The sequence below is a fragment of the Amblyraja radiata genome, chromosome 6, assembly GCF_010909765.2.
Source record: "Amblyraja radiata isolate CabotCenter1 chromosome 6, sAmbRad1.1.pri, whole genome shotgun sequence".
Lineage (NCBI taxonomy): Eukaryota > Metazoa > Chordata > Chondrichthyes > Rajiformes > Rajidae > Amblyraja > Amblyraja radiata.
The window spans coordinates 54,179,659-54,205,705 of NC_045961.1; the positions used below are offsets into that span (position 1 = coordinate 54,179,659).

A 26,047-nucleotide genomic window follows, 5' to 3' on the forward strand; every position below is an offset into this window, starting at 1 on the left:
CATTTTAAATATAATCAGATAATATAATAGAGGCACCATGTGTTTTAAGTGAGCATTCAAAAATGCATAAATCAAACACGAAAAATGTAAAAACACATACTAGCAGGCATGGTGCCTGTAGAATATATAGTATATACTAAATATGAATATATACATAAAATATAAACTTTTATTGCTTGTTTATTTTTCATCTATCTATCTATCTATCTATCTATCTATCTATCTATCTATCTATCTCCTGTATATACTGAACTTTTTTTGTTATTTACAACGTTTATCATTTAGACAGGTACATGGATATGATAGGTTTAATAATAAATCCATTTATTTATTTTTATTTTTTTTTTTTTTTAGAGGGATATGGGTTAAATGCAGGCAGGTGGGACTAGTGTAGATGGGACATGTTGGTCGGCCTCTTTTCACTGACTATTTTGGTGTTTACAGAGTTGTATGGTTGCACATCTGTTGTGCTGCAGCAAGTAAGAATTTCATTGTTACGATTCTGTACACATGACAATAATAATGAATCTTGACTTGAAATAATTAATATGTTTCAGGAGTGGTTCTTAGGAAAGGCATTACATGACGAACAATCGACAATCATTCATCATTATGCGTTTGCTGAAGATCCCGTAGTTTTTAAGTACCCCGATTTTGCTGCAGGCTGGTCTATGAGCCTTCCACTTGTCAACAGGTCAGTTACTGATTTGTTTGTTACCGTTCGCTGTTAATCCCCATCCTTCCTGATTCTACAGTACCTGCATTGTGCAGTTGAGATAATCACAATGACCTTGTGGCTAAACTCACGTAAGCCGACTATCTTTTCATCTGATGAAGGGTCCCGACCCGAAACATCACCCATCCTTTTCTCCTGACCCGCTGAGTTACTCCAGCACTTTATGTCTATCTTTGGTATAAACCAGCATCTGCAGTTCTTTGTTTCTACTCCTCTATCTTTTGATGTGGTCTGAAATAGCTCCTCAATGTCTGTGTGTGTTAAGAATAAAAGAGCTTTCAAAAGGATGAAGTCTGTGATTCCTTCTAGTCCAGCAATTCCACCATTCCTGTTCTTCCACTTGTTTCTAAACCATGTAACTTGTCTCTCCAATGCCTTTAGTCTTGAATAAATCCACTACCTTTATAGCAGTGTGATCCCAATCTTAATTACTCTGGGTATGAGAAAGGCTTTACTTAGATGCTCCTTGTATTTTTTGCCCAAAACTTTAAATCAGTGCTCACGGTGTTCCAGTGATCTGCTGCTAGTTTAGTTTAATTTAATTTAGAGATACAGCATTGAAATAGACCCTTTGGTCCAGGTCGAACAGTGATCACCCGTTCTTGGTTCTTGGTTTCTTGGTCCTCCAAAATATTCCAAATGGAATTTAAACTGGAGGTGGTGAAGGGAGGGCTTAAGCCAGAAAGGGTTATTGGGAAGAAAGAGCTACTTTAAATTAAATTTAGTTGCATCTGGTTGGGTAACTATAGTTTGGTCGAGATTATTCCATGCTTTAATTGTGCAGGGGAAGAACGAATTGCTGTACACATCTGACTTCACACTAGTTCTATGTTATCGCCTATTTAGGGCCTGTTTCCGCGCTGTATCTCTAAACTAAACTAAACGAAAAAGGGGTAAGATTTAATATGAACCTGAGGGGCCTCTTTCATCCTTATCTACTTGACCCACTGAGTTACTTTAATTGTACTTTGAGATCATGTTTGATGTATATGGTGACAGGGTGGCGTAGCGGTAGAGTTGCTGCATTACAGCGCCAGTGATCCGGGTTCGATCAAGACAGGTGCTGTCTGTACAGAGTTTGTACATTCTTCCTGTGACCTGTGTGGGTTTTCTCCGGCTACTCGGTTTCCTCCCACACTCCAAAGACGTCCAGGTTGGTAGGTTAATTGGCTTGGGTAAAATTGTAAATTGTTCCTAGTGTTTGTAGGATAGTATTAATGTGGGGGATCGCTGTTTCTATGCTGTATCTCTAAACTAAACTAAAGTTAAACTATTTTATGATGACAAATGTACAGATGTGCCAGTTTAATTTGATCCTGTGCTGTGTCGGAAATTCTAACCATTACGCCTCAGAGTGCAAGAAAATCATTTAATTTAGTATATCACAGAGAATATTGACTCTCAACAATATATTCAGACTCAGCTTTTGCATTAACTTCATCTCTAACAGACTTGCAAAACAATTGAGGAATGAAAAGCCTTCTTCGGATTTTACTATTGACTTGAAACATGAGGTGAGTAATAGTGAAGATTGCTTAGATTGGTGTAAGTGGTTGCTACCTACCATCAGCCTTTCCATGTGTTAGAATCATTGAATATGTTTTGATTACTTTCATCGTTCTTCATTTGTGTTGTGTAAAGATGTGTTTTATTGTGTAACGATCTGCGTGCTGACTTGCACATTTAAGATATTCCAACAATATCTCTAAATTACTGTCGATGAAGAGCAATGATGCACATCGACTAAGTAAGAATCGGCCCTGCCAGCCATTTATAAGTTCATACGTTATAGGAGCAGAATTAGGCCATTTGGCCAATCAAGTCTACACCACCATTTAATCATGGCTGATCTATCTTTCCCTCTCAACCCCATTCTCCTGACAGTCCCCATAACTTCTGACAGCCATACTAATCAAGAATCGGTCAATTTCCACTTTAAAAATACCCAATGACATGGCCTCCACAGTCTTTTGTGGCAATGAATTTCACAGATTCACCACTCTCTGACTAAAGAAATTCCTCCTCGTCTCCTTTCTAAAAGTATGTCCCTTTATTTTGAGGCTGTGGCCTCTGGTCCCAGACTCCCCCATTAGTGGTAAATCATCCACATCCACTCTATCCAAGCCTTTCACTATTCGGTAAGTTTCAGTGAGGTACCCCTCATCCTTCTAAACAATTTGCTGTGCACCGTAAACTTGCACTGTCCTACACACTAGGGGGCAATTACAATTTATAGAAGCCAATTAACCTACAAACCTGTACGTCTTTGAAGTTTGGGAAAATATCAGAGCACTTGGAGAAAACCCATGCCGTCACAGGGAGAACGTACAAACTCCGAACTGACAGCACCCATAGTCAGGATGGAAACTGGATCACTGATGCCGTAAGGTAGCAGCTCTAACAGACTTGCTACCTACCTGTGCTGTCTAAAATGACAGCTAGCAAATCCCATTTTTCAAGGAACACAAAGTGTTGGAGTAACTCAGCGGGTCAGGTATCATCTCTGGAGAACATGGATAGGTGACTTCTGGTTGAAGAAGTGACTTGACATGAAATGTCACCCATCTATGTTTTCTAGAGATGCTGCCTGACCCGCTGAGTTACTCCAGCACTTTATGATTTTTTTCTTTGGTAACTAGCATCTGCAGTTCCTTGTATCCTACTTTGAAGTGGAGAAGGCTGGCTGTAAATGGAGTTAACCTTTTGGAGTATCGATCTGCAGATGCTACAGACATGTTTCAGCCTGATGCGACAATTTATCTCCCAGTTGCTAAACATTTAAACTACCCTTCCCATTCCCACACTGACTTATCTGCCCTGGTCCTCCTCCTATGCCAATGTGAGGTCACATGCAAAATGGAAGAACAGCACCTCGTATTCCACTTGGATAGTTTACAACCAGCAGTATGACCATTGAATTCCCCAATTTTAGGTAACGAACGTACAAATCCTCCCTCCTTTCTCCCGCTCTCTTTCCTGTGCCCCACCATTTCTCCTTCTCACTGTCCCCTTCTACCTTAATTCCTTTGCCTTAGTTTAGTTTAGTTTAATCTAGAGATACAACATCAAAACAGGCCCATCAGCCATCCGAGTCTGCGTCGACCAGCGATTACCCATAAACTAGATCTATCCTACACACGAAGAACAATTTACAGAAGCCAATTAACCTACAAACCTGCACATCTTTGGAATGTGGGAGGAAACCGGAGCAGCCGGAGAGAACGCACGCAGTCACAGGCAGGACACGCAAACTCCGTACAGATAGCACCGGAGGTCAGGATCGAACCCAGGTCTCTGCCGGTGTAAGGCTGCAACTCTGCTGCTGCGCCACTGTGCTGCTCTGACTTCACATTTCATGGCTCTTCTTTCCTTATCTCCTTATCTCACACTTTTTGCCTTTATCCACCCATCTGCCTATCGACCCCACCCCCTCACCTGTATCTACCTATCACTCGCCAGGCTTTGTCCCGCTCCCACCTCTCTTTTCCAGCTTTCCTACCCTCCCCGCTACCACAATCAGACTGAAGAAGGATTCCAACCCAAAACATCACCTATCCATGTTCTCCAGAGATGCTGCCTGACACGCGGAGTTTTACTGCAGCACTTTGTGTATAACTTTAATTTTGAGTTGCTTTTCTTTGGATTTGGAATGGATATTAACGGAATTTTTCTTTTGCAGATTGCACTTTTTATTTCACAAGGGTCTAAGGGTCCCTCGCTGACACCGGTGAGAGAGTTTTGTACGGAAGATGTAACCTCATCTGAAGCAGCCAACTGTGCCACCACATTTCATACCTATCTTCCATTCTGTGTGAGTGGATTATTAAGATATATATCTGTGGTTGAATGTTGACCATTTTGTCATCCGTTCAAACATTGTCACATATTTGTAATTGACTTTGGGAGTTTTGTTTCAAGAGGCATAATAATGGGGCGGCATGATGGCTGCCTTACAGCACCAGTGTAGACTTGCTACCTTACAGCGCCAGTGACCCGGGTTTGATCCTGACTATGAGTGCTGTCTGTAGGGAGTTTGCACATTCTCCCCGTGACCATGTGGGTTTTCTCCAGGTGTTCCGGTTTGCTCCCACACTCCAAAGACGTGCAGGTTTGTAGGTTAATTGGTTTCGGTAAGAATTATGAATTGTCCTTGGTGTGTAGGATAGTGTTAACATACGGGGTGATCGCTGGTCGGTGAGAGCTCGGTGGGCGAAGGGCCAGTTACCGCGCTGTACCTCTAAACTAATGGGCATCCTCACAGGTTGTCGACATTCTGTCACCTTATTGCAACTATATGCCATTGCATTCCCATTCCCCTGTGGTCTTTGTAATCTTTCCTTCAGACTTAATAGGGTAAGTTTGGAAAATCAAAAATAATAAGAAACCTTATAGAGATATACAAAATCATGAGAGACAAAGATAAAGTAAATGGTCTGTCTTTTTCCCAGGGTCAAGGAGTCCAGAATTGGAGGGCAAAGTGAGAAGGGAAAGATTTAAGTGGCTGCCACATAACGGTAGAGACCTGGGTTCAATCCTGACCTCAGGTGCTGTCTGTGTGTGGAGTTTGCATGTTCTTCCTGTGACCGCGTGGGTTTCCTCCGGGTGCTCCGGTTTCCTCCCACATCCCAAAGACGTGCGGGTTTGTAGCTTAATCGGCCTCTGTAAATAGCCCCTGGTGTGGAGGAAGTGGATGCGAAAGTGGGATAACGTAGACCTAGTGTGAGCAGTTGATCGATGGTCGGCGTGGATCCTGTGGGCTGAAGGGCCGGTTTCCATGCTGTATCTAAACTAAACTAAGACCTGAGGAGTAATTTCTTCACGCAGAGGGTGATACATATATTTATCGAGCTGTAGAGACAGCTACAATGGTGCCGTTTAAAGCCATTTAAAACATGGATAGGAAAGGTTTTTGAGATGTGTTGTGGGCCAAACCTGGGCAGCCTCTTCCAATCTCTATCTCTCCCTTCCTTGTACAAGACATTGATGAGACCACATTTGGAATATTGTATTCAATTTCTGTCATTCTGCTACAGGAAGGATGTTGTTGAACTGAAAATGGTACAGAGAAGATGTACGAGAATGTTGCCAGGACTCGAGGGTCTGGGCTACAGGGAGAGGTTGGGCAGGCTAGGACTTTATTCCTTGGAGTGCAGGAGGATGAGGGGTGTTCTTATAGTGTATTAAAAAAATCATGAGGGGAATCGATAAGGTGAATGCACTACTTTTTTAGCAGTCCTTCTCCCAGAGAAGGGGATTCAAGAACCATAGGTTGAAACTGTGGGGTGAGGGGGGGGGGGTGAAGTTTTAAAGATTTAACCTGAGGGGCAACGTTTTCACCCAAAGGGTGGTGGGTTGTTTGGAACAAGCTGCCGGAGGAGGTAGTCATGGCAGGTGTCATCACAACTTTTAAAACGCATTTGGACAGGGTAGGAAATGTTTAGAGGTATATGGGCCAAATGCAGGCAGGTGGGACTATTGTAGGTGGGCTATTTTGGTTGGCATGTTCATTTTGGGCCAACAGGTGTGTTTCCAGGCTGTACGACTCTGACTTTCATTGTTCTTTGTCAGCACATATGACAATTAAACACTCTGAACTTGACACTTGGCTACATTTAGTTTTTGTAGCATTCCTAAGTGTAAAGTTGATATAAATGTAAATCGAATTTTTTTAATCTATCTTTTTACAGGGTAAATTAGTAGAGAAGGAAAACATATTTTTTGCAGTAAAAACCTGCCAAAAATTCCATCGGGAAAGAAGTAAGTGCCTGATCATGTATTATACGTTTAAAGCATTTTTGCATCATATAACCCAAAATCCAGTGTCCGAATATTGTGTTATTGTTAAAGCTTTCAATTGGGACTGTGCAATAGTTTGGATAGGCACACAATGAATCTGTAATATATATATATATAACATATGTCCCAGCTTACATAAGTTACATTCAGTGAAATTAGTTTAGTTTGGATATACAACGCAGAAACATGTCCTTCGGCCCAACGAGTCCGCGATGACCAGCGATCCCCGCACACTAACACACCAGGGACAATTTACAATTTTACCAAGATAATTAGCCTACAAACCTGTACGTCTTTGGAGTGTTGGAGGAAACCAGAGCACCCGGGGAAAAGCCACGCTGGTCATGGGGAGGTCATACAAACGCCGTACAGACGGCACCCGTAGTCAGGATCGAACCCTTAGGTAAGTCAGATTTTACGTAAGTCAGAATCACCATCCACATCCCATGCCCAAAAGAACTGACTGAGAGTATTCCTGTCTCAGCGCCATCTATCTGCATCCGGGGCACTTTCTGTAGCATGTGGCCTTCTGGGTAAGCACTGCCGCCATTTCTGATTACCCATCCTTGATTTACAAGTTTACAGGAATAGATTACTGAGGCCACATGCAAGAGGCTCCATGTTTTGGCACCATTTTCAAAGTCCATGCTTCAGTCCTTATGAGCGGTGCCTGTTCCAGGCAAGTCCCAGACAGTTGCGGGCCTCCAGCCGTCTCCTTCCATGGACGCAACGTCCCTCTCCTCGCCCGTCCATCTTTGTGCCCGGGGGTGCCTCCCGCAGCCGACCACGAGGGCGCGGTAGGACAGACCCCGATTCCCTCTGCTCTCCTACTGATCTCTCACCTTTCCCTTCGCATCCACCGTTGCTGGCTCCATCCTTCTGGTCTCTGGACTTTGGGGGGCCGGCTCAGTCGCTTCACCCTTCCAGGCCGTGATCTGCTGGATCTTCCGTTCGGCCACGGGGGTCCGGTTCAGCAGGCACCCCCTGAAGCCGCACAGATAGCATTATTCGGTTCTCATGTTTAAACTAAAATGTTCTAGTTTTATTTAGAATGTTTTTCCTCTATCCTGTAGTACCCATTGTCAAGAAGACATGGGAAAAGGAAGTAGCCCTGATAGAATACTACAGTGATCACATGGACGATTCAATCCCGACGCTGTACCTGGGGATACCAAACACTGAAAGAGGTAGGTCGCCAACATGCTGGATTCCCACATCAACATTTCACAAGAAAAATGTTGACGTTTCACTCTTTTCCATTTATTTACGATAAAAAACCCTACAGTGTCCCAGTATTGTGGGAACAATTCGTGCACTGTGCCAGAAATGTCTTTTCATTGTTGGAGCGTAAGAACTAACCTTGCAGAACTAAATACTGTAATAAATGAATTAGAACGCAACCAATTATTCTTTAGATAATTGTCTGAAGATGGATTCCGACCCGAAACGTCACCCACTTTTTTTTCTCCAGAGTTCCTGCCTGATCCACTGAGCTACTCCAGCACTTTGTGTCTACCATTCTTTCGATAGATTCGAGATCCGACTCGAAACGTTACCTATTCTTTTTCTCCAGAGATGCTGCCTTAACGTAATGGTAAACCGTAAGGCGGTAATGGTCGAGCCTTTGCCTTGAACGAGACACAGCTTCAATGCGATTCTGCAATTCATTTTGTGGGATGAGGTGCACTGCAGGAAGTTTGCCCATGTTGGTCTGCAGTCAGGGTTAAGAGCAGTGGATAGGATTTTCCGACATTTTCGCCACCTCCAACGGGTCACATCTTCCCAACTCCACCCCTTTACACCTTCCGCAGAGACAGTTTCCTCCGCAACTCCCAGGTCAACTCATCCCTTCCCACCCAAACCACCCCCTCCCCAGGTACCTTTCCCTGCATCCGCAGGAGATGCAACACCTGTCCCTATATTGTATTGTATTCAATTTATTGTAATTATCTCATAAGAGACCTCTCCTTTCTTGATCTCACTGTCTCCATCACAGGATATGGACCATCAACTGACGTCTATTATAAACCATAGGTGCTGCTGCGCCCGCTGAGTTTCTCCAGCATTTTTGTGTACCTTCGATCTTCCAGCATCTGCAGTTCCTTCTTGAACACATCTATTATAAACCTACTGACTCACACAACTATCTAGACTACACTTCTTACCACCCTGCCTCCTGCAAAGACTCTATTCCCCACACCCAATTTCTCCGTCTACGCCGCATCTGCACCCAAGATGAATGGGTGTTCCATACCAGGACAACCGAGCTGTCCTCATTCTTCAGGTTACAGGGATTCCTCTCTTCCATCATAGATGAGATCCTCACACATGTCACCTCAGTACCCTGCAGCTCCACTCTTGCTCCCCCTCCCCTTAGTCGCAACAGGGACAGAGTCCCCCTCGTCCTTACCTTTCACCCCATCAGCTGTCGCATACAACACATAATCCTCCAACATTTTCTCCACCTACACCGAGATCCCAACACTAGTCACATTTTCCCATCTCCACCCGTTTCTGCCTTCTGTAGACCGTTCCCTCCGCAACTCCCTGGTTAACTCATCCTTTCTCACCCCCTTCCCAGGTACCTTTCCCTGCAACCGCAGGAGATTCAACACCTGTCCCTATACTTCCTCCCTCGGCTCTCTCCAGGGACCCCGACAATCCTTTCAGGTTCACTTGCACCTCCAAACTCTTCAACTGTATCCGTTGTTCAAGGTGTAGACTTACACATCGACGAGACCAAACGTAGACTGGCCGATCGCTGAACACCTAAGCTCAGTCCACCTGGACCTACCTGATCTCCCGGTTGCCAAACACTTTAATGGGAAGATTAAAGGAGAACTTACCGTTTGAAGTTTGATCTTTATTTTATGAGAAGTTGAAGTGAGGGATTACGTGAAGAGCCCGCCAGCCCGCATGCGCGTCAAACTTTAGAACAGCTGTATGAAACCACAGAATAGTTGCTGGTCTGCACCGATACCCTCTGTGTGTTTTTTTATGACTAATAAATTTTTTATGACCATAAACCCTGTTTGCTCAAGTCTTCTCCGAAGAGGAATTTTGGAAGCTGAATATTTCTGGCCTTGCATAAATGTGCGAACTTTGGGTTCAGTTCTGGTTTGATGGCGTCTTTCCGGAAACAGTTCATTTCAAAATGAGCATTGCAAAGCAGTGCCATAGCATCCTGCTGAACTTCCGATAATTGAACGCCATCGATTGATCTAGCAAAGGCTGTGATGCCTGCAGACAATAGCCTCAGGATCCGTTGAAGCTTTGGATTTGGTATTGGACCCAATATAACCCCAAATAAAAGCGTTAACTAAGGGCACATTTAAAGTTGCACAATTTTCCGGACTGGGATATTTCGCAGTCGTTTCCACCATAGTTTCCCCCTTCAGCTGGTGGGAAGTGAGGTAGCTGATGCTTCTGGCCAACTCCTCTTGAAGTGGCTTGCCTGTCCCCGAAGGAACAGCAAATTTGGAGGCAAGAGCGGGCAACTCTTCTTTATGCGAATCACGCATATCATGCATTACAGCATGGGCCTCCGGCACACATTCATATTCGGAGTCAGCTGCATACTGATCTCCAAAACTCCCCTCGTCCGAGTGGGGGGAAATTAGCAACCCTGTACCAGGAGCTGCAGCAGGCATTTGAATAGAACTGCCTGAGTATACCTCCGTAGCACGGAGCATATTGTGTGCCAGCATCTTCTCCATAAGACGCTCCATCTGAGATAACCGGCCTAACACATCAGACATGGAAGGTACACAAAATTGCTGGGGAAACTCAGCGGGTGCAGCAGCATCTATGGAGCGAAGGAAATAGGCGACGCTTCGGGCCGAAACCCTTCTTCAGACGGCCCGAAACGTCGCCTATTTCCTTCGCTCCATAGATGCTGCTGCACCCGCTGAGTTTCCCCAGCAATTTTGTGTACCTTCGATATTCCAGCATCTGCAGTTCCCTTTTGAACACATCAGACATGGATGTGGGAGCAGTATCCTCCTGGCCTGAATCGTCTGACAGGACTTGCCTCACTGTTTTAGTTTTGGCTTTACCCCCCTTCGGGGCTGCAGGAGCTGCCAGCGACTCTGAGGAAGAAATGGACGGCCACCAGCTTCACTACCGTGGTCTTCTGCAGCCGGTTTTACCGCGGACGTCTAGGTTTGGTCCTAGGTTTCTCCATAATCAAACCTAGAGACTGTTGAAAAATAAAGTACACCCAAACACCACAGAGCAAGTTTACACTTACCTGAGAGGTTTTTAAACTTACTGCTGGTGGAACCGACGTTCCCCCCAGCCTGTCCGTGCGCCATGCGTTTGACGTATAGACGCGCATGCGGGCTGGCGGGCTCTTCACGTAGTCACTCACCTGACTTCGATTTAAAATTCCCCTTCCCATTCCCACACTGGCCTTTCTGTCCTAGGCCTCCCCATTGTCAGAGTGAGGCCAAACACAAATTGGAGGAACAGCATCTCGTATATCGGGTGCGAGTGGTATGAATATTAATTTTTCCTACTTCAAGTAACCCTTGCATCCCCCTCTCTTCATCCCTCCCCCAGCCAAGTCGTACCAGCTTCAAAGCCGTCATGTTGAGTCATTGTCTATGCTTGTTTTCACCTAGGCCAAGGCTAACAATGGCCTTTTTCCTTTATCATTTTTTTTTTTTGGCATATCTTTCATTCATTTGTTCTATATCTCTCTACATCACCATCTATATCTATCATTTCCCTTTCCCCTTTCCCCTAACTCTTAGTCTGAAGAAGGGTCGCGACCCGAAACATCAACATTCCTTTAGTCCAGAGATGCTGTCTGACCTGCTGAGTTACACCAGCTCTTTGTGTCTATCGGTGGATAGGATTGTCAGGCTGCCATTTGATGAATTAAGTACAAATCTTTCAATCCAGTTAGAACAGCCATCAAAGTCAAGCAGAGAGCTTTCTTCACTGCCTGTGGAGTTGCACAAGATACAAGCAGAGAGTTTGCTATTTTTAAAAGTGTAGAGAACTCATAGTCACAGAGTCATAGAGTGTTACAGCGTGGACCTTCAGCCCAACCTGCCCACACCGGCCAACATGTTCCATCTACACTAGTCCCACCTGCCTGCATTTGGCCCTCTAAACTTTTTTTTTCACTTTAATCTTTATTGCTTTTATGCATACACAAATAAAACAACGAAACATACAACAATGCAGTGAAACGTGCAGCAGTGCAGCGGGGGGGGGGGGTCAGTTTACAATTAATGATGCAGTACACAGAACTATTTTCTTATTAAAACATTTTCCAATAACTTACATTATTGTCAATAAAAGTATACAGTGTTGATGTCTTTATTTCTATACCTAATCCATTTTTCCCATTTTCTGTTAAACTCGTCTTCTTTCACTCTTGGAGAATATGTCATTTTCTCCATCACAAATATTTCCTGTACTATGTCTAACCATTGTCTAAGTCTGGGTGTGTCCGCTGCAAGCCAGTTTCTTGTAATGGCCTTTCTGCCAGCTGTGACTAGGATTTTAACCAAGTAATGATCTTTCTTCAGCACCACTGTAGTTATATTACCCAGGTATAAAAATGAACACTTCTTGGAGACTATATATCGTAATACCTCCTTTAATACTGAATTCACTCTGTCCCAAATTGGTTCTATTTTTGGGCAACTCCAGAAGATATGTGCATGATTTGCGTCTGTTTGGCCACGTTGCCTCCAGCATGTTTGCTGCCTTAGAATTTGCTTGCTTTTTCTGTTAGGCGTAATAAAGAAACAAATCAAAAATTTCCAATTAAATTCTCTCCATTTTTGTGAATTAGTGGATGTCTGTAGTGTTACACACATATGATACCATTCTTCTTCTGAGATTGTGATGTTCAATTCCTTTTCCCACTTAAATTTTACATAAAATGTAGTTTTAGCTTGACATTCAATTAAACTACGGTAATGTTTAGAAATAATCCTTGATGTTTTTTTGATGATACGCATTAACTATCGCTTCTACCACTGGATTCTTTTCTTCTAGTGCCTCCCTTCTTACTTTTTTATTATAATAATCTTTCAGTTGGAGGTATCTAAACAAGTCTTGGTTCCGAAGTGCAAATCTATCCTTCAAATCTTGAAAACTTCTTTGGTCTCCATTTTCAGTAACAGTACAAAATGCAGTCATTTCTTTTTTCATCTACTCTTTAAATGTTGATTCATACATCCCTGGTTTGACTCAAAATTTAAACTTACCTAAACTTACCCCTCTACACCTATCCTATCCATTTACCTGTTTAAATGTTACCTCATCTTTCTCCGGTGACTAGTGGGGTCCGCAAGGCTCGGTGCTGGGATGCCAGTTATTTACAATATATATTAATGATTTAGAGAAGGGAATTAAATGTAACATCTCCAAATATGCGAATTACACAAAGCTGGGTGGCAGTGTGAGCTGCGAGGAGGATGCTATGAGGCTGCAGGGTGACTTGGATAGGTTGTGTGAGTGGGCAGATGCATGGCAGGCAGTGTGTATAAATGTGAGGTTATCCACTTTGGTGGCAAGAACAGGAAGGCAGATTATTATCTGAATGGTGTCAGATTAGGAAAAGGGGAGGTGCAGCGAGACCTGGGTGTGCTTGTATATCAGCCACTGAAAGTAAGCATGCAGCTACAGCAGGCAGTGAAGAAAGCTAATGGCATGTTGGTCTTCATTGCGAGAGGATTTGAGTTTAGGAGCAAGGAGGTCATATTGCCGTTGTACAGGGCCCTGGTGAGACCGCACCTGGAGTGTGTGCATTTTGGTCTCCTAATTTGAGGAACAACATTTTTGCTATTGAGGGAGTGCAGAGTAGGTTCACCAGGTTAATTCCTGGGATGGCGTTATTGACATATGATAAAAGAATGGGTCGACTGGGCTTGTATTCACTGGCATTTAGAAGGATGAAAGGAGATCTTATAGAAACATATAAAATTCTTAAAGGATTTGACAAGCTAGATGTAGGAAAAATGGGGGAGTTCAGAACCAGGGGTCACAGTTTAAGAATAAGGGGTAGGTCATTTAGGACTGAGATGAGGAAAAACATTTTCACCCAGAGAGTTGTGAATCTGTGGAATTCTTTGCCACAGAAGGCAGTGGAGGCCAATTCACTGGATGCTTTCAAGGAACGGTGTACTGATTTTAGATGATCAGCCATGATCATATTGAATGGCGGTGTTGGCTCAATGGGCCGAATGGCCTACTCCTGCACCTATAATTTTATGTTTCTATCTTTTCCCTCACCTTAAACCTATGTCTTTTCGATTCCCCTACTCTGGGCAAACGACACTGTGCGTTTACCCAATCTATTCCTCTCATGATTTTGTAAGATCACTCCTCATCCTCATGCTTCAAGGAATAAAGTCCCAGTCTGCTTAACCTCACCCTAGAGCTCGAGTGCTCGAGTCCTGACAACATTCTGATAAAACTTCTCTGCACCCTTACCAGCTTGACAACATCTTTCCTATAACAGGGTGACCAAAATTGAATGGAGCAGACTGTGTAAAAACAAACTGAATCCTGATTCAGTATTTCAAGTGATATATTTGGAGTCATAGATCCATACAACATGGAAATAGGCCCTTTGGCCCACTGTCCCCACTCAGGCCACATTGGCACTCTTGGCTAATACTATTTGCTTACATTTGACCCATATCCCTCTAAACCCTTCCTATCCATGTATCTGTCATATGTCCTCTAAAAATCTTGATTGGCGCACAGTGCGCAATGGTAGAGTTACTGCCTTTCAACGTTTGAGCCCCGGGTTTGATCCTGACTACGGGTGCTGTCTGTTCGGAGTTTGTAGGTTCTATCTGTAACTGTGTTCGTTTTCTCTGGGTGCTCCTTCTTCCTCCCACAACCTGCAGACCTGCGGGTTTGTAGATGATTTGCCTTCTGTGTATTGCCTCTAGTGTGTAGAATTGGATAACATAGAACTAGTGTGAACGGGTGATCGATGGTCGGCGTGGACTCTGCTCTACAACACTCCTCAGGGCCCTGCCATTCACTTTGAAGGTCCTGCCATGGTTTGATTTCCAAAAATGCAACGCCTTGCACTGATCTGCATTAAGCTCCATTTGCCACTCTTCAGCCCACTTGCCCAACTGATCAAGATCCTGCTGTTATTTTTGATAATCATCTTGCAGGCGGGTAGGAGTCATAGTCTTCCTCAGACCTGAAACGTCAACTATCTGTTTTCTCCAGAGATGCTGCCTGACCGGCTGAGTTACTCCAGCACTTTGTGTTTTTCTTTGTAAACCAGCATCTGCAGTTTCTTGTTTCTAGCAGTGATTATCATTCCTTATTAATGTTTTATGTATTACAACCAACACCGGCGAGTTAAATATGAAAGTAAAGTGGCAGGACTTGCATTAACAAATTGATTTATGATTTGTTTTATTGATCATTGCTTTTTTTTGTCTAAAAAAAGATTACTTTCAACCTTTGCCATCATCATTAATCAAACACTATTGGATATGTGACATGAATGTCAAAACTTGTTATACAAATGTCTTATTATGCAGTGTTTCAAATAATTGGTTGAGCAGAACCGTCTATAATTAAACTAAGTTGGGATTTCCATTGATCTTTTTCATGAATGCAGTGGTACATTTTGTTCCAACCAGTGAACGTTTAAACCTTGGAGTGCAGGAAGATGATGGGTGATCTTGTAGAGGTGTACAAAATCATGAGAAGAATAGATCGAGTGTACGCACAAAATCTTTTGTGAGAGTCTTTTACACAGAGCCAATTTCTAAATGAGGGGAAAAGTTTAGTTTAGAGAGTTTATTTAGTTAGTTTAGTTTATTGTCACGTGTACCGAGGTACAGTGAAAAACTTTTTGATGCGTACTATCGGTCTGCGGAAAGACTACACATGTTTACGAGCCAGGATGTTTAGGCACTAAAAAACGGAAATAGGCAGGCAAAAAGGCATAATAAAATTACAAAAAAAGGCACGGAAAAGGCATTTATTGACCAAAAAAAAGGCATACAAGGCATTTATTTCCACCACCAAAATATGGTTTAAAATGATAATATAAAGGTACACTACATTAAGTGACCAAAGTTGCCTGGTTGCACATAATTACTTGCATTTTTTTTCATATTATCTGTTAGACAGAATATGCTTCAGTTGTGAAAAACTTCTGTCTACCTCAGCTGAGGTCACTGGTGCATACCCGAAACAAGCTACTGACTCTATATTCATGTCGATATCTTGTGCATTACAACTACCTTTGAGAACTTTAGCTATGTTTTGTATTTCTTCAAGATCTTTGTTAGCTAAAATCACTCTCTCACATTTTACTTGTATGTTTTTACCTGCATCGCCAGGAACTTTATGAATATCGTTAGTTACTTTGCTGAAAACCTGCAAGTTATTCACTAATGTTTCGCCACGTTCCTCAAGGGAAGTGATAGCTTGTGGGAAGTTTGCAAAATTGGAAGCAATAAATACAAGATCGCGGTGGAGGGACTTTTTCTGCATGATTTCACTGACAATCCTGACTGCAGCAGATTCTTCTTCAAAACAGTTGACGATTTCTTTTATCTTTTCAAAATTTGCAGCATAGTAAAGTATAGCAGATATTCATGTACCCCACCTAGTCAAAACGGGCTGAGGAGGTAGCGGAATCTCGGGTGCCATTTCCTTGAATAACTGCACACGTGACGGTGCTTTGAGTAAGATTTTCTTGACATTGGAAACTAGGCGATCGACATTTGGAAACAAGTTATGTATGTGCTTGGCAATTCTAGGTGTAACCAGCGCACCAGCGGGCAGCGGCACGAACAAATGAATGACCGACGGTTACGCCCCCGGTTTCGCCCCGGTGGTGGAAATTTTCTTGTAAGTTATACTATGTTAACACGTTAATAATAACATTAATATTAACGTGTTAACATAGAAAATGCCATTGTAATCACAGTACAACTAGAGAAAATAGCACAACCTTTCAGCAAAACAGCAAAAAAAGGCTGATTTAGGCACTCGATCGTGAAAAAGGCATTATCCAGGTGAAATCATCCAAAAAGGCATGAAAAGACACATGGCATTTATGGCAAAATCCTGGCTCTAATGATTACATATAAGTTGCCCACGGTGTACAGGTAAAAGTAAGAAATGCTGTTGTTGGAGTAGAGGTTTAAAAGAGTGGAGAGATTGTAATGCGTGATTGCAGATCCACTTCTGGTGCCAGCGCACAGAGAGTCATCCAGTTTAGTGGTACAGCATAGAAACAGGCTCTTTGGCCATAGAGTCCATGCTGAACATCGACCACCCCTGTTCACACTAGTTCCATGTTATGCCACTTTCTCATCCACTCCCCTACGCACTAGGTGTAATTTGCAGAGGCCAACAACTACAAATCTGCACGTCTTTGGGATGTGGGAGGAAACCGGAGCACCTGGAGGAAACCCATGTGGTCACAGGGAGAACGTGCACACACATAGAAACATAGAAAATAGGTGCAGGAGGAGGTCATTTGGCACTTCGAGCCAGCACTGCTGATCATCCCCAATCAATTACCCGTGCCTGCCTTCTCCCCATATCCCTTGATTCCACTAGCCCCTAGAGCTCTATCTAACTCTCTCTTAAATCCATCCAGTGATTTGGCCTCCACTGCCCTCTGTAGCAGGGAATTCCATAAATTCACAACTCCCTGGGTGAAAAAGTTTTTTCTCACTTCAGTCTTAAATGGCTTCCCCATTATTCTAAGACTGTGGCCCCTGGTTCTGGACTCACCCAACATTGGGAACATTTTTCCTGCATCTAGCTTGTCCAGTCCTTTTATAATTTTATATGTTTCTATAAGATCACCCCTCATCCTTCTAAACTCCAGTGAATACAACCCTAGTCTTTTCAATCTTTCCTCATATGACAGTCCCCCCATCCCAGGGATCAATCTCGTGAACCTACGCTGCACTGCTTCAATCACAAGGATGTCCTTCCTCAAATTAAGAGACCAAAACTGTACACAATATTCCAGATGTGGTCTCACCAGAGCCCTATACAACTGCAGAAGAACCTTTCTACTCCTATACTGAAATCCTCTTGTTATGAAGGCCAACATTCCATTAGCTTTCTTCACTGCCTGCTGTACCTGCACGCCAACTTTCAGTGACACTGGTCTCGCTGTACCTTCCCCCTTACCTAACCTAACCCCATTGAGATAATAATCTGCCCCCTTGTTTTTGCCACCAAAGTGATTAACCTCACATTTATCTATATAATATTGCATCTGCCACGCATCTGCCCACTCACTCAACCTGTCCAGGTCACCCTGCAACCTCCTAACATCCTCTTCACAGTTCACACTGCCACCCAGCTTTGTGTCATCCACAAACCTGCCAGTGTTCCTCCTAATTCCCTCTTCCAAATCATTAATATATATGATAAACAGTTGCGGCCCCAACACCGAGCCTTGCGGCACTCCACTCGCCACTGCCTGCCATTCTGAAAAGGACCCGTTCACTCTTATTCTTTGCTTCCTGTCTGTCAACCAATTTTCTATCCACGTCAACACCCTACCCCCAATACCATGTGCTCTAATTTTAGTCACCAGTCTCCCGTGCGGGACCTTATCAAAGGCTTTCTGAAAGTTTAGATACACTACATCCACTGGCACCCCTTCATCCATTTTACTTGTCACATCCTCAAAAAATTCCAGAAGATTAGTCAAGCATGATTTTTCTTTCATAAATCCATGCTGACTTGGACTAATCCTATTACTGCTACCCAAATGCCCCATTATTACCTCTTTAATAATTGACTCCAGCATCTTTCCCACCACCGAAGTCAGGCGAACTAGTCTGTAATTCCCCGTTTCTCTCTCGCTCCTTTCTTGGAAAGTGGGATAACATTAGCTATCCTCCAATCCACAGGAACTGATCCTGAATCTATTGAACTTTGGAAATGATCACCAATGCATCCACTATTTCTAGAGCCACTTCCCTGAGGACCCTGGGATGCAGACCATCAGGCCCAGGGGATTTATCATCCTTCGGTCCTATTAGCCTACCCAATACTATTTCTCGCCTAATGAAAATTTATTTCCGTTCCTCTACCCCCTTAGATCCTCTGTCCTCCAGTACTTCTGGGAGATTGTTTGTGTCTTCCTTAGTGAAGACAGATCCGAAGTACCTGTTCAACTCACACTACACAGACAGCACCCGAGGTCAGGATTGAACCCGGGTCTCTGGCACTGTGAGGCAGCGGCTCTACCCGCTGCACCACTGTGCAGTCCTTAGGTTAGTGATGTGCAATGTTCAAGAGCCAGATGGTTGTTGGTAATCATTTTATAATTTCCTAAAGTGGCCTGACCTGAACTCGTTGCAATAATTCAGCTGTGGCCTATAATTCAACATAATAAATTTCTCTACTTTTATGATCTTATGAATTAATTAACAGACCATTTTCTCAATGTGTCGTTTAATTTTCAGGACTTTAAGCACACGCCCAGGTCCTTCAGTTCCTGCACACCATTTAGAATATATTGTTCCATATTCTTCAGTTCAATATGTGTAACACTTTTCTCTATATTCAATTTTACCTGTCATCTATCTGTCCATTCAGCCACTTTCCAATGGTTCTTTATTATTATCATCTGTTCCAAGGTACTGTTCTGTTTTGGCATACAGTTCAGTAAATTATTGACATATGACAATACAATCCAAGATTAAGTACAAAGTCCATAGAAACAACCCATTAGGTCCATAAATAAGAGTTGCCAGGATTTGGTGCCATTTTCACAGTCCTAGTTACAGCTAGCAATAAAGGCCCGTTGCAGCCGTCGCCTCCGTCCCGCGAACCGTCATCCCTGTCCTCGCCCGGCCACTGTCAGCCTTTGTGCCCCGGGGGAGCCTCCCTCAGCCGAGCTTGATGGTAAGTGCCCGGTTCTTCTTACTGTCCCTTTGTCCAGTGTCTGGTGACATCGCTGACTCCCTCAGCCCTCCTCCATTGTCCTTGGGTATGAGCAGGGTCCGGGCTCGGCAGCTTCCCTCTCCGGGCGGGTTCTGGGATCCGCGGCGGACGAGTCAGGCCTGCTGCCGGGGTGTGACCTTCCACGCAGTTTACCCCACTTACCACCAGATTGAAAATGTTTTCCCCACAATGACTAAATTGTGACGTGTGTTGCATTTGCACACAGTTGACACTGCACATTTTAATCTGCACTTCTTGTTTGGATCGGATGTTACACTAATTTAGGTCCTTCTGCTAATTATGATTTTGGCACCGACAGCACAGTTTCTTGGCAACAGCTATGGATGAAATAATCCTTATTTCTGGCACTAAAAGGGAGCCTGCTTTAAGCTGGCACGTAGGGTAGCTCACAAGAGGAGTTAAGGTGACAGTCTTGATGAAGGAGGTAAAGGAAAGAGGTAATATGTTTTCATGGGTGATGGTGTGGGAAGCAGGAAACAGTCCAGTCACACTGAGACTTAAGGACGGCACAGTAACGCAGCGGTAGAATTGCTGTCTTACAGCGGCAGAGACCCAGATTGGATCCTGACTATGGGTGCTGCCTGTACAGAATTTATATGTTCTCCCTGTGACCACATGAGTTTACTCCGGGTGTTCCTGTTTAATTCCACATCCCAAAGACGTACAGGTCTGTGGGAAAATTGGCTTCGGTAAATTTGTAAATTGTCCCTAATGTGTAAGATAGTGTTGGAATAGACAATAGGTGCAGGAGTAGGCCATTCGGCCCTTCGAGCCAGCACCGCCATTCAATGTGATCATGGCTGATCATCCCCAATCAGTACCCCGTTCCTGCCTTCTCCCCATATCCCCTGACTCCGCTATTTTTAAGAGCCCTATCTAGCTCTCTCTTGAAAGCATGCAGAGAACCCGCCTCCACCGCCCTCTGAGGCAGAGAATTCCACAGACTCACCTGTGAGAAAAAGTGTTTCCTTGTCTCCGTTCTAAATGGCTTACTCCTTATTCTTAAACTGTGGCCCCTGGTTCTGGACTCCCCCAACATCGGGAACATGTTTCCTGCCTCTAGCGTGTCCAAACCCTTAACAATCTTATATGTTTCAATGAGATGCCCTCTCATCCTTCTAAACTCCAGAGTGTACAAGCCCAGCTGCTCCATTCTCTTTAAGGTGAGAGAGACAAAGTTTGCAGGAGTTGTGCCAGGCACGCTTAATCTAGTTTAGAGATACAGCGTGGAAACAGGCCCTTCGGCCTACTGAGGTCAAGCCGACCATCTATCTCCAGTTCACACTAGTTCTACGTTATCCCTCTTTATTATCCTCTCCCTACGCACTAAAGACAATTTACAAGGGCCAATTAACCTACAAACCCGCCCGTCTTTGGGAAATGGGGGGAAACTGGAGCACCCAGAGAAAGCCCACACAGTCACAGGGAGAACATGCAAATTTCACAAAAACAGCATCTGTGCCACTGCCGATTTTAGCACCTGCTTGAGCCATCTGGAAATGGTTTGGCTCGTCACCCGACCATAAGGTTTTTATGACTGACCCATAAGGCTTTTTCACTCCCTCGAATATTTTTGGTTGTGTCTATGTAGGACAGTAGGTGGGTCATGGCACATAACCGTGGTTCTGGCGGGTAAGCCCGGAATTCCACGACTGGATTAGGTGTTCCTGGTCTGCTCTGTTTGATCAGTCCCTGGATAATGACAGAGATCTGGTCTGGAGCTGTGAGCATGCTGTCCAGTCGCAATAGGTGTAGTGACTGGACCCTTCATCGTGGTGAAGGTTCGCCAGGAATTCCAGTACGTTGGTAACTGTAGCGGTTGAGTAGGTGGTCCCTGTATCCAAGCAGTACTTCTCCCATTTTTTGATGCTGGACAAGTACTGTTTTTTGTGGATGTTCTCGTTTAATCTTACTATTTTACTTCGGAGTCACCTGAGTGACTACGTGAAGATTTTAAAGCTCTGTGATTTCAATCCGTGTAACAGTTATTACTTCACACACTGCCGAAGTCCTTGAGGGAGGAAGTGTGTTATCGTAATGAACACAATGGTATTTTTTAACAATAACAACAAAGAAATTAAATTGCTCCCCCGGGCTTAAATTAAATATTTGCAGTCTGTAAAAAAAAATCTGCAAATAAAGCAGGTTTTGCCAACGGCTTATTATAAAAAGTTCTGAACGTTCTTTCCCCCGACCATCCTGCTGTAGCCAGGATGTGGTCTATAGGCACGTCCATTCTTTTGGCCGTCGACTTGGATGCTGCCCTGGTGGAGTGAGATTTGTACATGTTAGTGTTTATCCCAGCAGCTTTTAGCACCTGCTTGAGCCATCTCGAAATGGGTTGGCTCGTCACCCGACCATAAGGTTTTTTATGACTGACCCATAAGGCTTTTTCACTCCCTCGAATATTTTTGGGTTGTGTCTATGTAGGACAGTAGGTGGGTCATGGCACATAACCGTGGTTCTGGCGGGTAAGCCCGGAATTCCACGACTGAATTAGGTGTTCCTGGTCTACTCTGTTTGATCAGTCCCTGGATAATGACAGAGATCTGGTCTGGAGCTGTGAGCATGCTGTCCAGTCGCAATAGGTGTAGTGACCGAGTCCTTCATCGTGGTGAAGGTTCGCCAGGAATTCCAGTACGTTGGTAACTGTAGCGGTTGAGTAGGTGGTCCCTGTATCCAAGCAGTACTTCTCCCATTTTTTGATGCTGGACAAGTACTGTTTTCTTGTGGATGTTCGGAGGAATGTCGTGGAGTAATGGGAACCATGGCTGTGTAGGCCAGTCGGGTACTATCAAAATACCTGAAGCAGAGTCCATTTGTATTGTGCATAGTACACGGCTGATGAGGCAGAAGGGAAGAAATGCATAGAAGAAGAAATTTCCCCAATCCAGCGCGAACGCATCTACCGCTGCTGCCTCAGGGTCTGGTTCCCAAGCGACATAGATAGGTACCTGGTGATTTAGCCTTAATGCAAATAAGTCGATATCTGGCATGCCATTTTGTTTAATAATCTTTGCAAACACTTTGGGGTTTAACATCCATTCGGTGTTGTCATTAAATTTGCGTGACCTGGTGTCTGCCACTGTATTTAGCTTACCTGGCAGGTAAGTTGCTGATAGCCAAATATGTCTTTTGACACACCATTGCCAAATTGTGTTGACCAATTGTTGCATGATATCGATTTTATGCCGCCCATATGGTTAACATAGGCCACCACTGTAGTATTGTCTATTTGTAACCGTACATGCAAGTGATGCATATTCGATGCATATGCTTTTAAACCATAAAAGGCACCCAACATCTCTAGATAGTTAATGTCCAGTGTAAGTAGTAATGATGACTCTAGGTAAGTCCATCTACCACCTGTGCTGGATATGGAGTTAGTCGCTCCCCAGCCTTGAGTACTGGCATCTGTTTGGATAGCTAAAGTAGGGTTAATGATGATGATAGGGCTGAAACTATGCCAAGCGTTTTCTGCCCACCACTGTAGTTCTGATATTGCTTCAGTGGGTAATTTCATGATCCGGTCATGACCTGCATGTCGTTTTAGTGCCTGTACCTTTGCTCTTTGTAAGTTTTGATAGTGCAAAGGTCCAAATTGTGTAGCCGGAAATGCTGCTACCATTTCCCCAATTACTCTTGCTACTTGTCGAATAGTTGGTCGCTCGTTGACCATTAAATTGTTGCATGATTGTGCCAATTCAGTTGTTTTGTCTTTTGGCAAAGTCACAGACATGTGGGCTGAGTTAATTGTGAAGCCCAAGTAGTCCATGGCTGTGGATGGCTTCAACTTAGATTTATCTGGATGTAAGACAAATCCCAAGGTTTCGAACAACTGTTTGGTAGCTGACACAGCTGACATGCCAATTCCATGGTCTTGCCTACTATTAAGATATCATCAAGATATGCCATGACCATATGTTTTTGTCTTATTAATATTGCCAGGGCTGGTTTTAGTATCTTGGTGAACAATCTTGGGGCTGATGTTAACCCATCGGGTAATGCTTTAAACTGCCATAGCTGCCCCATCCAGGTAAATTTCAGGTATCTGCGATGATCCTTGTGAATGGGTACTGAATAGTAAGCATCTTTGAGGTCAATGCTTGCCATGAAGTATCCTTTGGAAATCAGTTGTTTGGCAGTAACAAACGTTTCCATTTTGAAATGTACATACTTAACAAAACATATTTAGTGAAGTTAAGTCAATAATGATGATGCGACACCCACCATCTTCTTTAGTTTTAGTGAATATATTTGACACAAATTCCAAGGGTTCATGTTTTTGTTTTTTCCCATGATACCCTTTGTGATTAGTCTCACCAGTTCAGCTTGTCCCTCTCGTTTCTCTTTAACGGAGAGGGAAACGACCCTCTGGGGAGAACGTTGAACTGGTGGCAATTTTTCTAGTATAAATTGTATTTTGTATTCACTAATGCTATTGAGTATATACTTGTCACTCGTGATAGACTCCCATGCTTCCTTAAACAGGTATAACTTCCCCCCTGTTAGTATTGCGCCCATATTTTCTATATGCTGGTAGGAACCAGACCCACCTACCTCCATGGTTATGGGTGTTTCTTCTGTCTCTTCCTAGACCAGCGAGTCTTGCGCGTTGTCTGACGTGGCGGTGACGTTGGGGGGTGGCGCATTTTCCATGGGGTCCGCTCTGGGCCTTGGTCTAAAAAAGACTTCGGGTGATAAAATGCGGACCCCGAGCTTTCACCAGTCCCATATGGTAGACGTCGACTGGTGGACGCGATGGGGTGCTGCCGCTTGGGTATTGTTGTTTTGGGTTTGCTCGTACCGGGGCCTGCCTTCATGAGACCAAAAGTTTTAGAGGCCTCTTCCATATTTTACTTTTTTCGTGAGGTTTTTTGCCAAAGAGCAGTGTGTCTGACTCAGTGGCTGTGGTTTTGCACAACCCCGCGAATTTTGGATTTAGGGCAGGTCTTATGATTTATTTACGGAGGTTATTTATCTCGAACTGCGTGTTTGTACAACAGTGCGAGAGTGTCTTGTTGGTTTGTGGTCATCTCCGTATTGTCCACAGAACGAGCAATGATGTGATGGCTGACGTCAGGAGCCTGAGGATCCGCTGCAGTATCAGCTCCTGGTTCTGAATATTTGTCCCGATGTGCCCCCAGATTTGGCTGTTGACAGCCGGCACTTTGAGGGACTCACAATTTTCTGGAGCTGTGTTCATTTTTAAGGCCTCATTAACCACCTGCTCCTGGAGGGGCCTGTTGGGGAGGTGGTTGATGCTGGCCGCTAGTTTAGGCTCTAATGGCCTTCCTGCACGTGGGGCTGCCACGTAGCGGTCCACCACACCTAGCAGCTCTTCCTGGTCCTGCACCCCTTGCATACTCCCGACTTCTTCAGCCAGCGTCCCCTCTTCCTGACCAGCCCAGTCCTGGTCACCAAAGCTACCCTTGGGTAAGGAGGAAGCGATGGCCAGTGCACAAGGCACTGTGGAGGGAATGCCTGAACTCCCCCTGCGAGAGCGCCCCTCACGCAGCGCGTCTCGCTGGAGCACCTGCTCCAGGAGCTGCTCCAAGCGGCTCAGGCGGCTGTCTCTCCCCCGTGCGGGTGGAGAGACGTCCCCGTCCAACAAGTCGGAAGCCACCGGCCGGACGCTTCTTCGGTAGCTTTACATCCAGCCCGCTGCTCAGGCGCTAGCGGGTCTGGGCTCGGCACGGTGTCGGGGATGGCGGAGCGCCCGGTAAGCGGTCCTACCGCCTGTTGCTGCCCCCCCCCCAGATGGAACGCTCCTCCGTTGGAGTCGAGCGGGGGACAGGTTTGTTCAAGAGCCTTTGTTTTCTGCCTGTGAAACAAAGCAGAAGGCTCTCCTGTGAAAGAAACCCGACCTCAGGGTACTTACCTGACGGTCCGTTCTTTCACCCTGTAGCGGGAGCGCCTGACTCCCGATGCGGCCGCTGTTGCACTGCTGAACGCAATGCCGCGCATGCGTGCTGAGCGGGCTCTTCACGTAGTCACTCACGTGACTCCGAAGTAAAATCAAAGTTTTGTCCGAGCCAGGTTTAATAGCCTGAAGGCTGTGGGGAAGTCCTGAACCTGGTTGTTGCAGTCTTCAGGCTCCTGTACCTTCTACCTGAAGGTAGCAGGGAGATGAGTGTGTGGCCAGGATGGTGTGGGTCTTTGATGATACTTCCAGCCTTTTTGAGGCAGCGACTGCGATAAATCCCCTCGATGGAAGGGAGGTCAGAGCCAATGATGGACTGGGCAGTGTTTATTACTTTTTGTAGTCTTTTCCTCTCCAGGGCGCTCAAGTTGCCGAACCAAGCCACGATGCAACCGGTCAGCATGCTCTCTACTGTGCACCTGTAGAAGTTAGAGAGAGTCCTCCTTGACAAACCGACTCTCCATAGCCTTCTCAGGAAGTAGAGGCACTGATGAGCTTTCTTGATGATTGCATTAGTGGATTGTGGGTGGAAACCGGATCACCCGGAGAAAATCCACGCAGTCATAGGGAGAATGTACAAACTCCGTACATACAGCTTCCGTAGTCATGATCGAACCCGGGTCCCTGGTGCTGTAAGGCAG

General features: G+C 44.6%; 2 protein-coding genes across 11 annotated transcripts in view; both read left to right on the plus strand.

The window, feature by feature from the left end:
• fry (FRY microtubule binding protein) overlaps positions 1–26,047 on the plus strand; it is a 433,098-nt gene that overhangs the window by 312,030 nt on the left and 95,021 nt on the right. The window lies entirely within an intron of this gene.
• The window catches only part of b3glct (beta 3-glucosyltransferase), a 90,939-nt gene that overhangs the window by 46,620 nt on the left and 18,272 nt on the right, over positions 1–26,047 (plus strand). For both annotated transcript variants that reach the window (XM_033022869.1, XM_033022870.1), the window contains exons 7-11: positions 558–694; positions 2,187–2,250; positions 4,416–4,547; positions 6,424–6,493; positions 7,606–7,719. In XM_033022869.1, coding sequence (XP_032878760.1) covers positions 558–694; positions 2,187–2,250; positions 4,416–4,547; positions 6,424–6,493; positions 7,606–7,719 — 517 coding nt within the window. The remainder of the gene's footprint in view (positions 1–557; positions 695–2,186; positions 2,251–4,415; positions 4,548–6,423; positions 6,494–7,605; positions 7,720–26,047) is intronic.